Below are 16940 nucleotides of genomic sequence, written 5' to 3' on the forward strand. Positions count from 1 at the left end.
GCTGCATGTGTTTGATTAGAGAAGGAACGCAAGCTAAATCCCCTCGGTTAGGGGACCGGCTGAACTGAAGATCGCCAGGGAGGATTTAGAGATTAGACTCAGCAGCTTGTCTAACGCTCACTCATCTCTCACTCTCTCTCTCTCTCACTTCAACACTATCCATCCCCCGCTGCTTTCTGTCTGTCCTCCATTCCTTAAGTCTTTTTCTACCTACCATTTCGGTTCATAATAGCTTTTTCTTAACGAATTCCCTTCCTTTTCGGAGGCTCTCTCTATCCCTTTGCAGTTTTACGCACTCTAAATCGCAATCTGTGTCTGTCTGTACGGTGAACCTCTGGGGCAAGAGAACACCTCAATCCAACACACACACACACACACACACACACACACACACACACACACACAAACACAGAGTAAACCCTCTTACCATCCAGTGAACTAGATCAGCGGTTCTCAACCTATGGATCGGGACCACCCAGGGGGGTCCCCAGATGATTGTGGAGGGGTCCTCAAACAGTGAAGTGACAATTTAAGGACTTTGGCCAAATTGTCCAATAATACTGTACAAGAAAGAGGCAATAATTATGAAAATAGCCGATCTACAACCTCACAATGCCTCCCAGACAGTGCGAGGCGCTGTGAGCTTGGAGATCTCCTATTTTCACAATATGTATGTGTGGAACAGAGTCAAACAAAATGTAATGCCTCAACTCCTACAATACAAGTGCTTATCATGGTGGGGGGGGGGGGGGGGTCCCCAGTTCAAATATGATTATGGCATGGAAGGTTTGAGAACCTTTGAACTAGATCAGCGGTTCTCAAACTATGGGTCGCGACCCAAAGTGGGGTCACGCAGTGCCAACCAAAAAATAAGACATTTTTTTTATCAAGAAGACAACAAGACAACACACACACAAGCACTTGCACTGCAGAAACTGAGGCTGAGGCACACAAACTGATTTAGCTCTGTCCATAAACGATTTATGTACTGAGGAATTATGTTCAATATGAGCGGGTGGCTTAAAAGAGACACTTTGGCTTTTGGGCCAAACACATTCCCTCATATTATGGGGTCGTGGTATAAACAAAGTTTGAGAACCCCTGAACTAGATGAAGATGGAGATGCCATACTGCTAGACACTGGCGTGACATAAACTGCCAAGGACAAAGCATCCATAATGCTTGCTGTGTGTGGCTTTCTCGTTAAGACGAAATATGTACAACTGAAGTGTTTCATGTAAGGTAAGGTATAGTGCTGGTAGCATGTAAATTATGCACGTATGCGCGCTTGTCTGTCAGTCAATCGATGCGTGCGACACAAAAGGCCCTGCCAAAGCGATGAGGAATTCCCCAGAGGCCCGCCCTGCTAACACACTGTGGTGAGCGCTGACGCTATACTGGCGAATGCGATAGGGTCAATGTTCATTTAATGAACTGAGCCGTTTAAGCAGTTCGGTGCTTTTTCAACCACGACCGTCGTTTAAAAAGAGTTGAGAAAAAGAAAAATGGGTTTATGGGTTTAACCTTGGAACGGCTTGCTCGCATTTGACGGTACTCCCATGACTGCACAACCCATTTGAGGTGGCAGGGAATTTCTCTACGAGTATATTAAGCATGCGAGAGACTAAAGAATGTGACTCCTGAACATTTCTTTACAGCTCGGCATGAACCTTGAGCGATGGCTTGTATGCGCTTGCTAGTCGCAGGATCTTACACCCACCGTTTTGAATCGTTTTGATTCGATTTTCTGTATCCTATTGTCACAAAGTGCTCTGTAACGTAGTTAATAACTGCCTATAGATACTAGCTACTATACCATTAACACATTTACCGCCGGGCCCGTAGTTCTACGGGCCGTTAAATCCAACGGTTAAGCGCCAATCCCGTAGCCTACGGGCTGTGGTGCTTTTTCCTTTTTTTCGAATTATTTTTTTTTTTTAATTTTCTAGGGGGACCATTTTCAGTGTAACACCACCCGATCTCGACCGGAAGTGCGATCACGTTTTTTGTTTCCCGTCTGCCTCCATTCTAAGTCGTACACAATAACCCCTGTAAAAGCCCCTGTAAACATGTAGTTTTTCATCCTCGCATTTCCCATGTTAACTTAAACGGTCAGAACTCAAACATGGCGGCTCCGTTTGACACGTGGTCTTCACTGGTAGAAGCAGTGAGATCTCTGCGATGTTTACAAACAGTGCACAGCTCAATCTTAAGGATTTTAACAAGATCTGTGGCGACGTGAAAAAAACTAAAAACAACAATAAAACGTTGGCACTGGTGAGTACATTATGAGATTAACCTCTGGCGGTCAATGTGTTAAGGGTGTATGTTGCTGAGACTTAGTGTCTAAGCCAGGCCGAAAGCAGGGTGGGGGGGATTATGTTTTCACCCCTGTGAGATACATCATAGATATTTTCATATTGTCTATGGTTGTCATCTACACTGTAGATGAAAACAATAGACAATATGAAAATTGTGAAAATGTTGACTACAAATTGAATTATGCTTTGCTTCACCTGAAATATTTACCACGCCTTATGTCCAACCGTCTACCCCACTGGTTCTCAAAATGGGGTCCAAATGGACCCGTAGAGGTTAGTAACTCGGGAGGACTTTACAATGAAGATTGGGATCCCAGCGATAGAAAATTGTATCGAACAGGAGTCCTTCAAAGTCTAAAGGTTGAGAACTAGTGGTTGACACCACTATATACACAAACGCTTTACGGTTACAGTCACTTTGGACGAGGTAGCCGAGTAAATGGAAAGGGTGATAATGAAACTATCCATGACATACCTGAGGAACAGCTCCAGATGTTTGATCAGAGCTCTGAGGTTCTTCTCAGGGAGGTTCATCTTGCCCAGGATCTCTGGAAGTTTCACTGGAAGAAAAGACAAAAGTGAGCGTCTTGTTACTAAAATGTGCCTGGGCTGTCCTAACAGATCACATACTGTAGCTCACGGTTCACTACAGTAATGGGGTATTCAATATGTATTAAGATGCAAAAAGAAAATGACAAAAATGCCATGAGACCCATTCACATGTTGTGAATTTGACCACAGCAGCATCGAATGGTGTGTATAATACTAGTGCCTTTGTTTAGGCTGCTCGACTACGGCAAAAATCATTATCTCGATTGTTCTGGTCAATGTTGAGATCTCACAATTATTTGATATGAAGCTATTGACTTCTGCATTTATTGAACTTTTTGAAACTGTGAACTTTTTAGACCACATTGTATTTAGAATTTCAGATTATTAACACATTGCCTAAACAAATTGATCGTATTGCCTTGTGGTGCAGACAACACTGTTTCTGATCAAAGGCATCTTGGCTTGCGCAGCACGATGATGATGGTAAAAAATATAATCATACATTCATAAAGAGATTATCAAATTAACTAGGGGCGTAAACAACTCCCCGGAATGCGACAGTGCACAAGACAGACGGTTCGCTATCTCTCTAGTACATTCACAGGTGCTGTATGGCCTATAGCTCGGGAAATGCAAACAGACAACAACAAATTCTACTCCAACTGGATCCTTGCATTGGATGCTTCAGTGAAGCGTTGCTTGAGTTAACATTTTTAGACCGGGAACGCATCTCTGTCATTTTAGATTTCTTTGGCTATTCAAAAATAGCAGATATACAAGCTCATAGCGCGGCTCATAGTTTAGAAGACATTTGTAGAAAAATCACGATTTTTCAAAAATAGCAGATCTACAAGATATGAGCTTGTATAGCTGCTATTTTTTAATAGCCAAATAAATCTAAAGTGACACAGAAGTGTTCTCGGTCTTAAAGGGCTAAACATCATAATGAATGAAGGAGTCCCTGAAAGCTCTCAATATAAAGCTTCAGTTTAGAGTGACTGGCCAAAAAGCAACGGCATGATGAATGAAGGAGTCCCTGAACGATATACCAAGGTAAAGCTGTAGTGTGACTGGCCAAAAAAGCAACAAAATGATGAGTGAAGAAGTCCCTGAACAATCCCAATGAAAAACTTTAGAGTGACTGATCACTGATCTCATCCCCCCACCAAATTCGGCACAAACAACATGGGGATGAATTAATTCTACTACTTCACGATACCCAAAGTAAAACGTTAGTGTGACTGACCAAAAAACAACAGAATGACGAGCGAGGGAGTCACTTAATGATACCAATGTAAAACGCATGGAATAAGGCAAAATAAAATCTCACGGCTGAAAAATGTTGTTACACCAAAGTGCGATAAAATGCGATTTGTGAAACAGTGTGAAAGGACTTCTATATGGAAGCCAAATGACTGAAATCAGTCGTGACGACAGAGAACTTGAATCCATGAAAAAAACGTTAGTGTGACTGACCGAACAGCCTCAGGAGGTGTTGAGATCCGTACAGGTATGAAGGTGGAGGCGGCTGGTCTGTCAGAGGATAGTTGTCAGGAGTCAGTCTCCAGCTCAGGACCTAAAAATCAATGGAGCCACAAAAAGAAAAGCAAAAAAAAATCTATAAATATCAACTTTGGGCAGCAACTAACGACGTATCTTCATAACCAATTAAGTCTGTTGATTTTTTTTTGTTGAAACCATACGATTAATTTTATACCATAAAAGACAAAAATGATGGCAAGTGTTCATCATCACAGTATCTCAACACAAACAGACGTCTTGTAATTGCTTTATTACTCATTTGTCAAAAACAACTTTTCATTGTAATAATAGGGCTTCAGTGTTGGCACAAAAATCACATTTATTTTGGTCAATATTGAGATCATGATTATTTAAGCACAATTACTCAGTAACTTTTGGAAAGGGAGGTTCCTTAGGCTATTTTGTATTTGAATTTCAGACTATCATACAAATTGGGTCTCATTGCCTTGTGGTGCAGACAACACAGTGTGAGACCAAAGGCTCTCTCTCCATCATCTTGGCTTGAGCTACAGCTGCACGATTGTGGCGAAAATGATAATCATAATGAGATTATCACATTAACTAGGGGGCGTAAACAACTCCTCGGGTCGAGCGGAGGAATAACACAAGCACACGAGACACAGGCGTCCTTAAATAGCGTCTCTGTCGGGTAGAAACCTCATTATGTCCAAAACTGTTACTTTTCAGGATTCAAATTCAAAAGTAGCACATCCACAAGCTCGAAACGTGCCGCAAAATGTGCTACTTTTGACGCTTTTGTGTGACTCTGTAGTATGGCGAAGTAGGGCGTTAACTCATTCAGTGCCAATGACGTCGTCGACGTCACGTTTTTCATAAGCCCAGAGTGCCAATGACGTCGCCGACGTCAGAACAAAAAAAAACAATTTTATTTATTTTTTTTAGAACCCAAGATATGATGATTTGAAGATTTGCTGCTCCATTCACTTCTTGTTTAACTTCTTACTGAAAAAGGCTGTATCTCGGCTCCAAAGCACTTTTTTTTTTACAATGTATTTTTGGCCTTGGCACAGGGGTGATAAAGCCAGAAATAAGTTTGGCACTGAAATTTACAAAAAAAACACAAAAAGGTAAAATACGGAGATATCGTTGCTGTCAGGCAGCAACGATATCTCCATATTTTAACTTCTATGGAGATACGGTAAATTAACATTAATATGTTCCTTCAGTAACAAACAACCACTACACGGCGGTCTGCTTGATGTTAGATTTTGATCAAGTCGATGCTTCTTTACTTCGAAAATCTACTTCTCCTAGTCCATGTTGTAATCATAATCCCTGTATTGCAAGCGCCGTGCGGATCGGGGTCGAGATCCGGCTGCAAAAACAAAACAGTCGAGGGGTGACCGCCATGGTCAGGTCAGGATAATGGAAATCAAATGCGGTTTAATCACTTCTTCTCACTCGCATCGCTTATCTCGATCATCGTAAAATCGTAATTGAATCTCCCCGTTATAATATGACACGCATTCACATTTCATTGAAGTCGTATATAGCATAAATTAAACGTTTTTTTTATTTTACACGACTAAACTTACTTGATTGCTAATATTTAATGCAATAAATGTTCTGGTTCTAAAGAAAGACATCTATTATTAATTTCACCCCTAATCAACTTCACAACACACAAAGTCTAAGGGATCCTAGTGGCTGAAGAAGCACTGGTTGTTTCTTGTGCCAGACATGATCGTTTATCAACGTGTATCATTTCAATCTGGGGGAGTGAAGGCGTGTGGGACCATTAGGCCTAACAGGCAAGATAATATTCATCACCTCATTAAGTTCATTGTTCCTGCGGCTCTCCAGGCCATAGAATGGACCTCCCCTGTCCTTGCAAGGTGTCAGGGGCAACGGGGAGGACGAGCCACTGTGCACTGGAGTCTCTGCCAAAGGGGTAGAGAGAAAACAAGAGGAAAAATGCACATAAATGCCAAGAAACAATGCTGGAAAAGACAAGAGGCATTGTCATGAGTCAGTGGTCATTTCAGAAAGAAAAGAAGTTGGCAACGCTGCAATGTGGCTCCCAGGGATTAACTTAACTTTAACGAATTAAAACCGGGAACGCATCTGTGTAACCACTTTAACCATTATTTTATACTTTGGCTATTTTTGAAAATTTGTGCAAATCTTTGAATATATATATTTATTTATTTTTAAAGCAAAAAGTTTTAACTAAAATCTTTGCTTCTGGGGGGTCCCTGGCCAAATACATATAATTTTGAGGGTCCTTGACAAAAAAAGTTTTTTCAAATTAGTTTTTTTGTTTGTTTTTGAGTTACAAATGTTCGCTTTAAAAAAAAATATTTATATATATATATATATATATATATATTCAAAGATTTGCACAAATTGTCACAAAATAACAGATCTACAAGATCATGAGCTTGTATATCTGCTATTTTTGAATAGCCAAAGAAATCTAAAATGACACAGACACGTTCACGATCTTAAAGGGTTAACTTAACGTTACTGCAGACTTCTCTTCTCTTCATTGTTTGAATTTTTTGTTCAGCACCCGTTACATTTTCTTTTTTTATGGGTGTGCTTCGCCTTGGACTATTTCTACTGGTCACCTTAGCCCAGAACAGCCAGCCTACACAAAGACAACGGCATGAGTGCTCGTGTGGCTATACTTTGAGTTAGAGGATAATGAACAGGTAAAGGATGTCAGCAAGCGGAGAAGTGCTAACACAGCACATTCAGCACATTTGTTTATACCACATCAAGACAAGTACAAAATACTGTTGTCTGCGACGCTATACCTTGATATTCCCTGTAGTGTAGCATATCAATATCCTAATAAAAGGTGTTGTTGTGAAGCTAGAAATTCCAGTGACATGACAACGATACAACATAATGAGCTCCTTGTTGCTCTATAAGAGACCGTCAGCCGAGTGCTCATTTACTGGTATTTGACCACAGGGTACATAATGCCATCTAGTGGCCCAAAACAGTATGACACATACTGACTGAAAGATGTACATTTTTCAACTATTTTTCAACCTTTTTACAGGACTACTAAAATAAATCTATACAAAAATTGCAGGTCATTCAGAATGTGGCAGCTCGAATTTTAACAAATACCAGAATAGATCGCATTAGTCCAGTCGTGGTGACACTGCACTGGCTACCTGTATCTTTCAGAATTGATTTCAAAGCACTTTTGTTTGTTTACTAAGCACTTAGTATTGTAATGACTTGGCACCTTCATATATTAAGGATTCTATAAATGTTTATGTTCCAATCAGAACACTGAGGTCCTCCCTCTGCTCTCCTAACAACTAGATGTTCCCAAAGCACTTCATAAAAACACAGATGAGGCCGCCTTCTGGGTCTATAATTTGTATTATGTTGCCCTACTTCGTCTTGCTCTTTTAGCTTTAACTATACTGTTTAGTTGTTTCTATTTGACAATTTAGTTTTTTTTTCTGGCATCCTAACATTTATTATTTTAACCCATTAAGACCTGAGGCCGATTCTACAAAATGTCTTCTAAATCCAAACGTTTCTTTTGAAATGTTCTTTTGAGATGTTGCTACATCAGTGGTTCACAAACTTTTTCATGTCAAGGACCCCCAAAATGATATGTATTTGGCTACGGACCCCCATCTCAAACTATCCACTATTCCAGGGACCCCCGCCCCCAGAAGCAAAGATTTGAGTTACAAATGTTCGCTTAAAAAAAATAAAATATTTTGCACAAATCTTCACGATTTAGCAAAAATAGCAGATCTACAAGCTCGTATACTATGAGCTTGTATATCTGCTATTTTTGAATAGCCAAAGAAATCTAAAATGACACAGATGCGTTTCCTGGTCTTAATGCGTTAATGTAAGCACATACATTTTATGTATGAAAGGTGCTATAGAAATAAAAGTTATTATTATTATTATCAAAGGAGATGAGCTTACTCCTGTCCAGGTTGAGGAAGAACTTGGGCTGGGAAGTGTTGTCCACCAAGCGGCGTTTTGGCTGCGGAGACGCTGCTGTGCTCCTGCCTCCACCTAAGAGGAGGACACTTGTTACAAACATCACTTTTATATAAAGCCCACTATAGAACCACAGTGTAACTGGAAAGGTTCAAGCTCTTTATTCAGATGGTAATCACTGCTATTGTGTGCTTGTTCGGTAACAGGGGTCTCCCCATCTCTCTTAACCCATTAAGACCGGGGACGCATCTGTGTCACTTTTAGATTTCTTTAGGCTATTCAAAAATAGCAGATATACAAGCTCATAGCGCGGCACCGAGTGCCGCGCTACGAGCTTGTAGATCTGCTATTTTTGAAAAATCGTGAAATTTTTTTTTTTACATTTTTTTCCGAAAAACTGTTAGGATTTAGAAAATGTTTAGAAGCGGCCTCAGGTCTTAATGGGTTAACAGTTTTTTTTTTCTCAGGTTGGGATACCAATTTTATCCAATCAGGAGAGAGAACTCCTCGAAAACCATTTATCAGCTTCGATTTGTGCTCCAGTTTTGTCCGCTTATTTTAGTTTTTGTTTCATCACTTCCCATTTCACTTACATAACCGGGAGTTCTCGCTCCCGGTTGGCCAAAAAATTGGTATCACAACCTGAAAATATGTTTTCTGTTTACTTAACCCATTGATACCTGGAACGCATCTGTGTCACTTTAGATGTCTTTGGCTATTCAAAAATAGCAGATATACAAGCTCATAGCGCGGCACCGAGTGCCGCGCTATGAGCTTGTAGATCTGCTATTTTTGAAAAAAATCTTGAAAAAAGAATCTTTAAAGAAAATGTTTTAGATTTTATTTTTCAAAATGTTTCAAAATTTCAAAAAAAAACTCGGGTCTTAATGGGTTAAGAGTTAGAGGTACAGGGAGACCCCCTGCTAAAGAGTTACTACAGGGGGACCGACCAATTCTTTGTGTGATAGGAACCTTTTTCTTGTTTTTTTTTACATTAACCACTTGAACCCTAGCATCCCTATTCTGGGGGAACATTTTAAGTTTACTTTTATACTTTGGATGCTTTTGTGTGACGCTGTAGTATGATCTAGAAGGGCATTCATTTACAAAAAAAAACCACAAAAAGTTAAAATACGGAGATAAGAGGTTTCTGCCCGACAAGTGACGATTTGCTGAAAATATATCCACTCACCTCCGCTGCTTCCCTCGGCCACGCTCCCAAAGGCGTTCCTGGTGGAGCGTCGGAGCGACTGCGACATGCAGTCGGCGTCGGGGTGGCGCCTGCGCTTGGGGGTGGTCAGGGGGGCGGTGGCGGTGGTGGTGGGGGTGGTGGTGGTGGTGGTGGAGATGTCGCTCAGGGCCGGCTGGCTGTCCGTCGACTGCGGCGTGGCGGGGTTGTGGCCCGGCGGGCTGGGGCTGCGCTCTCGCTGGGCGGTGGTGTGGGCGCTGTGGCAAGGAAGACACAGAGAGAGAGAGAGAGATCAATAAAAAATTATGTGTTTTTATTGATTTTGACAAGTACAAAGGTATCTAACCCATTGAGACCTGAAGCCGATTCTACATGTCTCCTAAATCTCAACAGTATTCTGAAAAACGTATGTTTCTATGTCAGTGGTGCTCAATCTTTTTCATGTCAAGGACCCCCAAAATTATATGTATTTGGCCGCAGACCCCCATCAAAATATTTTGTTCCAGGGACCCCCAGAAGCAACGATTTGAGTTAAAAATGTTCGCTTTAAAACAATATATATTCAAAGATTTGCACACATTTTCACGATTTTTCAAAAATAGCAGATCTACAAGCTCGTAGCGCGGCACTCGGTGCCGCGCTATGAGCTTGTATATCTGCTATTTTTGAATAGCCTAAGTGTAAAATAATGCTTTTTAGCTCAAATCTAAAAATGACACAGATCCAGGTCTTAATGGGCTAATAGCCATAAGATGTCAAAAGTACTTGTTTTTCTCCCTAAAGTTAAAATTGTATGACTTTTAATACCTTTTTTAATACCAAGTTGTCAAATATTACATAAGAAAGAGGCAAACATTGTGAAAATAGCCGATCTACAAGCTCATAACGAGGCCATCGTCACAATATTTATCGGTGGAACAGAGTCGAACCAAATGTAATGCCTAGAATTTGAGGTACACTATTACTTTACTTGGAGTATGTTCTTTTTTCAATATTCTATAGCGCTACTCTACTACGTCTCAGAGGAAAATATTGTACTTTTTTACTCCAGTATAATTATAAATATACTCCAGTATAATATAATTATGGAACATGCATTAACCACTTAGGCTCCATTGTATATTTAGCTATTCGAAAGTAGCTAATCTACAAGCTTGTAGATCGGCGATTTTGACAGTTTTTGAAACAAATAAGTACATTTTAATGTCAATTTTAATGTCAATATTTTCTTACTTTTACCCGTAAAGTAAAATTTTGAATAAAGGCCTTTTACATGCAACTAGAGTATTTTCATTTTGGTATTGCTAATCTACACTAAAGTGAAAAATCTGAGAACTTCTTCCACCAGCGTATAGTATAGGGGTTTCACTTCGTAATCTGGTTTTCTTTCCAGCACGGCTTACTTTGTGGAGCAGGGCGAGCCGTCGTTGACCGCCAGGAAGAGCCTGGAGGAGCTGACCTTCTTGAACTGAGCCTGCTCGCACGGGTAGAGGAGGATCATGGGGAGGGTGAAGTCGAACGTGATCCGCAGGCCATCCACCATTTCCTTGCACAGCTCCTCGCTGAAGGAGAAAGGAGGAAAACTAAACAAAATGGCTACAATTACTCCAGAGAGACACCGTGCTGTGAAGGGCTTGTTCTAGTCTTCCTTTCTGCCAAAAGATACATATTTAAAAATGTTTTCTAAATCATAACAGTATGTTGCTATATCAGTGGTGCTCCAACTTTTCCATGTCAAGGACCACCCAAAATGATATGTATTTGGCCGCGGACCCCCCAATCTCAAAATATGTTGTTCCAGGGACACCCAGAAGCACAGATCGGAGTTATTTTTCCAAAAATAGCAGATCTACAAGCTCATCTGTCAATGTGCAGTGACTGTATATTGTGCAACTGGAAATAAATAAACTTTGATTACATTTTTCCCACTTAAACCCCATGCCAGCGATACCCAAGCTGTGGGAGCAGGGACCTACTGGTGGGCCTTGAGGATATTGCAAGTGAACGCCAAAATTATTGGCAAAACATTAAGAATTTTAATGATAATATAAGATCTATGATTGTTATAAAAAAATATAATAATGATTTAGTTGAAACCTTAGGCTGCGTGTTAGGTGGTCATATATGGGTGGGCCGCGAATGCTTTTGAGATGTCCCTGATCCAGAAAAGGTTGAGAACCACACTTTGTCATCCGACAAATAGTGAAAATAGCCAATCTACAAGCTCATAACCACATCGCATCGACGCGTTGTGAGCTTGTATATCTTCTATTTTTGCAACATTTTGACAATAACGACATGCCCTTTCTAGGTTGAAAGTGGTTAGTCCACCCACAGTAGTCCCCAGTTAGTTTTTTCTCATAATAGCAAGTATAGCTTGTATTTCTATTGGGATTTTTTGGGTTCATTTCTAACAAGACTCACTTCCTCTCTGGAGCGACTGGCTGCGGCGCCACGTTGTTGTTCTGGGCGGCGTTCTGGTGTCGTCGGTACCTCTCGTTGACCATGAAGGCTTTGTTGATGGCAAAGTGCTTCACGTAGGACTCCAGGACGTGCACCACGTTGGTCTGACAGGGGACCATCACCAGCTGGATGGGGGGAAACGGAGAAAGGGATCACAGATCATGCATGGATTAAAGCTAAATAAAACCTCACAGCTGAGAACACGTTGTTAGGCCAAGTCCTAATATGGCATGAAAGGAGCTCCCACCAGTGTTGCCAGATCTGCTTATTATAATTTCCCCGCAAGATTTTATTTGAAAATAGCCGATCTACAAGCTCACAACGCGTCGCATCGCGACGCGTTGTGAGCTTGTAGATCTGCTATTTTCAAATAGCTGATGTATATGTTAAAGTGCTCATGTGTGCACATAGTCGCTTCTTTTGGGCTGGTTTTCCTAGACCTGGTTGCTTGTTTCTCTCACAGAATCTGGCAACACTGGCCCCCACACACACACACACACACACACTAGCACTGTGTTTGATAGCACAATGTGTAAACATGTAACGATTCACTCAACTCACGATTCGAATCCCGATACTAGGTTCACGATTTATCACAATTTTGTAAACACAAAATTATTTCCCAGACAAATGGAATGGAATTTCTCTTGCAGAAATCCAGTATTATTATTATTTTTTTTTTTTTACAATACCATGTTTTCTCTTATCCTCTTTTCAATACAGTAGCAAATGACTGAAAACTCTTTTTAATCAATTCTCTAACAAAGATCCTGTATTTTCTTCTCTTTTTTTACGCACCCTCTGCTGTTTGCATCGCGATAAATGTTTTATTAAATCAATTTAAATTGTCACCAGTTTGAATCGATTTTAAATCGATTTAAGATAGATCGTTAACATGCCTAACAATATGTAGAATTATGATGTTTTGGTAGACATTCAGCCAACCAGTTGAAGAAATTGCAGATTGATGCTAAAAGGCCATACCAGCACTAACGAAAAGTCATTTTTGTATTTTCAAACTAAATGCCAGACACCGGAAGGTTAACCTTTGCTTTTATGAAATATCTGAGATCATTAGAATTTTCCGGCAGAAAACCACTTCAAATACTCTTTGAAACAATAACCGACAATAGGCTATCTACAAGCTTACAGATGGCCTATTTTTGGTGCGTGACATGCTTCCATAGAGCGGTGGTTCTCAAACTTTTTCATGTTAAGGAACCCCAAATGGACACTTATTAGCCCGTGGACCCCCATTAGAAAACATATGCCAGGGACACCCATAAGAGAAGATTTTTACGGCTCTAGCCGTGATTCTCAAACATTTTAATTCCCCGGACCCCCGGTTTGACATGCATTAGGCTACAGACCCCCATTTAATCACCGGCTTCGAATGCTATCAATTAGGGGTGTAACGATACGTTTTAACAACGATTCGATACGTATCACGATACTTGGTTGTCGATACGATACATGAACGATACAGGTTAATTTAGAACGATACGATACGTTTCGATTCAGCGATTTAGTCGATACGATACATGAACGATACAGGACAGGTTAATTTAGAACGATACGATTCCATTCAATGATTTAAAATCGATATAGTAACTATTTATTTACCCAAAAATTCTGTGTGAAAAATAAATACCTGGATACTGGATATAAATCCCTCTTTCTCTTTTTTTCTTCTTAAAAGTACTTAGTATTGATATAATTGATTATTTGCATTGCAGAACGATTCGATACGATTATTTGCATTGCAAAACGATTCGATACGATTCAAAGTCAAACGATACGATATTTAGCTGTTTGCATATCGATATAGTAGATCGTTGAAAATTCAAAACGATGCATCGATGCAGTTACTGTATCGTTACAGGCCTACTATCAATGCATTGAATGGGAGATTATCACGTTTTATCAGACCTTTGAATGGGTGAGTAGGCGACGAGTAGGCGCGATTTAGACCTACCCGCGATTTGTCAGACCATTCATGGGGCGTAATCAGGAGCTACTGACCTACTTGGAGGCGGAGCAGTCCCCACAACAATATTTACGATTCTGTGCCTATCGGTACATAACTCGAACGGCGCTGAGTAGGCACAGGCGAACGTCACACCGTTCAGGACGGCAACTCGGTCGCTTTAGCTCCCTCGGTGGTCCTTCACGGGGTGACAGTTCGCCTGTGACTGCGCGCCTCCGTCATGGTCCGAAACCAAAACCAAAACCGAAACTGAACTATTTAAGTCATCTCCGTTGGTAGGTCAGTATGTCTTGATAGCACCCAATGAATGGTCTGATAAATCGCGGGTAGGTCAGTATGTCGCCTATTTCGCCCATTCAAAGGTCTAATAAGAGGTGATAATGTCCCATTCAATGCATTGATAGCATCCGAATCAGGTGCATTTAATGACATTTCTAGCTCTGGGAACCCAATTTATATTGTACAATTAATGTTAATTTAACTCTGAGTGTACAAATGGAACCAATTCGACCTGTTGTTGTAAGTTATAGTTTTGTTTGACAATTAATTGTTGTACAAACAATTGCAATTAGTGATTTAATTGTTTTTTTGGCATTGAACACTGGGGACATAAATACAAGTTACATTTGTGTTTGCCATGCAGGCTTTTTAATATTGTACTGTGGCCAAAACAGGCCATTTTACGCGATTAGGGGAAAAGATATGTCGCTTCGCGCCACATTTCGAGCTTGTAGATTTGATGCTTGATATGATCGTAGGGCGTTACATTTACAAAAAAACACAAAAGGTTTAGAATATGGAGATAAAGAGTGTTTCTGCCCGACAGCAACGATTTGTGACAGGCCTGTACTTTGTCAGGGCACATTGGCGCATACCTTCTTCCTCTTGTTGATGTAGAAGCAGTCGTCCTCCAGCTTCTTCTTCAGGATGTCGGGGATGTCGATGTCGATGTGAACGGCCTTCTCCTCGGTGTCCTCCCTGGTGGTGTCATCGTGGGCCTCCTCCGGTTCCACCCTCTGACAGAGAGACGCACAAAAAGACCACAGATTTTTCATACGGACGCGATAGCGACTAGCAGCAACCACTGATCCGTTCGATCTGCGGCGCCCCGTGAACACAGGGTCTTTGGATTGATTGATTGATTAATTGATTGAATGTTAAAAGCGCGTAAGCTACCATTTGATTGGCTGGTGGTTCCAATTTAGGGGCAAAATATAATTCCTCAGAATTAATCAAAGAAATAAAAGCAAAACAGCTACTTTTATTATTATTATTATTGTTGTTAATTACACAAATTTTCTTAACCCATTAAGACTGGGAACGCATCCGTGTTATTTTAAGATGTTTTTGGATATTCAAAAATAGCAGATATACAAGCTCATAGGCTATAGCGCTATGAGCTTGTAGATCTGCTATTTTTGAAAAACAGTGAAAATCTTTGAATATATATATTTTTTAAGCGAATATTTGTAACTCAAATATTTGCTTCTGGGGATCCCTGGAACAAAATATTTTACAAATGTTCGCTTTAAAAAATACATTTTACACAAATTTTCAGGATTAAAAAAAAAATAGCAGATCTACATGCTAATAGCTCGGCATTCGGTGCCTCGCTATGAGCATGTAGATCTGCTATTTTTTTATAGCCAAAGAAATCTAAAATTACACAGATTCTTTCCCGATCTAATAATAATAATAATAATAAAAAAGAAACGATAAGGAAAAGAATTTGGGTGAAAATATTAAATAGGAAAGAAATTCAACTGAGTTTGAATTTGGGAAAAAAACAAAAATATACAAAAGCTTTGATATGGCCCAGCAGCAAGTGAAAGATAGTGATAGGAGGAAGTGATTTGCCTGAAAGCCTATTATTTAAATCAAACTATATTGCATATAAAGTGTTCCAAGCAAACCTCATCTGTGACTGGTTTGCACCAATCTGGTATGGCGTCTGAAGAGTGATCGCTCCACTTTACCATTTTGGTCAGGTCAGAGAAGTCGCTCTCCCCGGTCTTTGAGGATTCGGAATCGTCCTCGTCGCTGCTGTCTGAAGACGATATCACACCTGTAGGGACGATCCACAGCGTGGAGGGTTTTAACCCATTAATACCTGGAACGCATCTGTGTCACTTTAGATGTCTTTGGCTATTCAAAAATAGCAGATATACAAGCTCATAGCGCGGCACCGAGTGCCGCGCTATGAGCTTGTAGATCTGCTATTTTTGAAAAATCTTGAAAACATTTTTTTTTTTTTTTTTCCAAAAACTGTTATGATTTTTTTTTTTTTTTAAGAATCGCCTCAGGTCTTAACACATTGAATGCCAATCGCGTAGATCTACGCGAACCTATTTAAAGCCGCAGCGTGCCAGTCGCGTAGATCTACACGAACCGCCGATTCCCATTGAAAGTGCCCCAGGTGCACTTTCCGAATTTTTTTGATCCATTTCCGTTTCCGGTTTCCGGTCGGAAACAGAATTATTCGGGTTCCGGTTTTTTTGATCGTATCCGCTTCCTGTCTGGGATCCCGTTTAAAACTCGATTTTCTCGGTTGTTGTTTTTCTCCTCGCTGATCACTGTTTAGCGTTGATCGGCTGTATCTTCAAGATGGCGGCTCGCATTTGGAAACTGTTTTCGCTGGCCGTTTCTCACGGATCCGCTGTGTGTTTAGAACCAAATGAACGCGCACTTTTAACTTATTTAGCGAGGTCTGTGGCGACATGAAAAAAACTAAAAAACAACAATAAAACGCTGGCACTGGTGAGTACATTATGAGATTAAACTCTGGCATGGAATGTGTTAATGGGTTAATTGATATCGACAGTTAATCGGGGTAATCGATTTAACCCATTTAGACCGGGAACACTATATACACAAGATATATACAAGCCGAGTGCAGCACCGAGTGCCGCGCTATGAGCTTGTAGATCTGCTATGTTTG

At 40.5% G+C, this 16940-nt stretch overlaps 1 protein-coding gene across 4 annotated transcripts in view; it reads right to left on the bottom strand.

Moving 5' to 3' along the window:
* LOC308080289 (MSL complex subunit 3-like) overlaps positions 1–16940 on the bottom strand; it is a 28979-nt gene that overhangs the window by 5168 nt on the left and 6871 nt on the right. The window contains exons 5-13 of one of the 4 annotated variants that reach the window (XM_080422086.1): positions 15979–16067; positions 14878–15018; positions 11977–12140; positions 10956–11114; positions 9556–9809; positions 8346–8438; positions 6207–6316; positions 4350–4449; positions 2797–2881 (exon numbers count right to left, since the gene is read on the bottom strand). In XM_080422086.1, coding sequence (XP_080278212.1) covers positions 2797–2881; positions 4350–4449; positions 6207–6316; positions 8346–8438; positions 9556–9809; positions 10956–11114; positions 11977–12140; positions 14878–15018; positions 15979–16067 — 1195 coding nt within the window. Of the gene's footprint in view, positions 1–2796; positions 2882–4349; positions 4450–6206; positions 6317–8345; positions 8439–9555; positions 9810–10955; positions 11136–11976; positions 12141–14877; positions 15019–15915; positions 16068–16940 lie in introns of all 4 variants that reach the window. The other 3 variants (XM_080422085.1, XM_080422084.1, XM_080422083.1) reach the window with 3 other exon arrangements.

This window comes from Gymnoscopelus braueri (assembly GCF_963280865.1).
Source record: "Gymnoscopelus braueri genome assembly, chromosome: 24".
Taxonomy (NCBI): Eukaryota; Metazoa; Chordata; class Actinopteri; order Myctophiformes; family Myctophidae; genus Gymnoscopelus; species Gymnoscopelus braueri.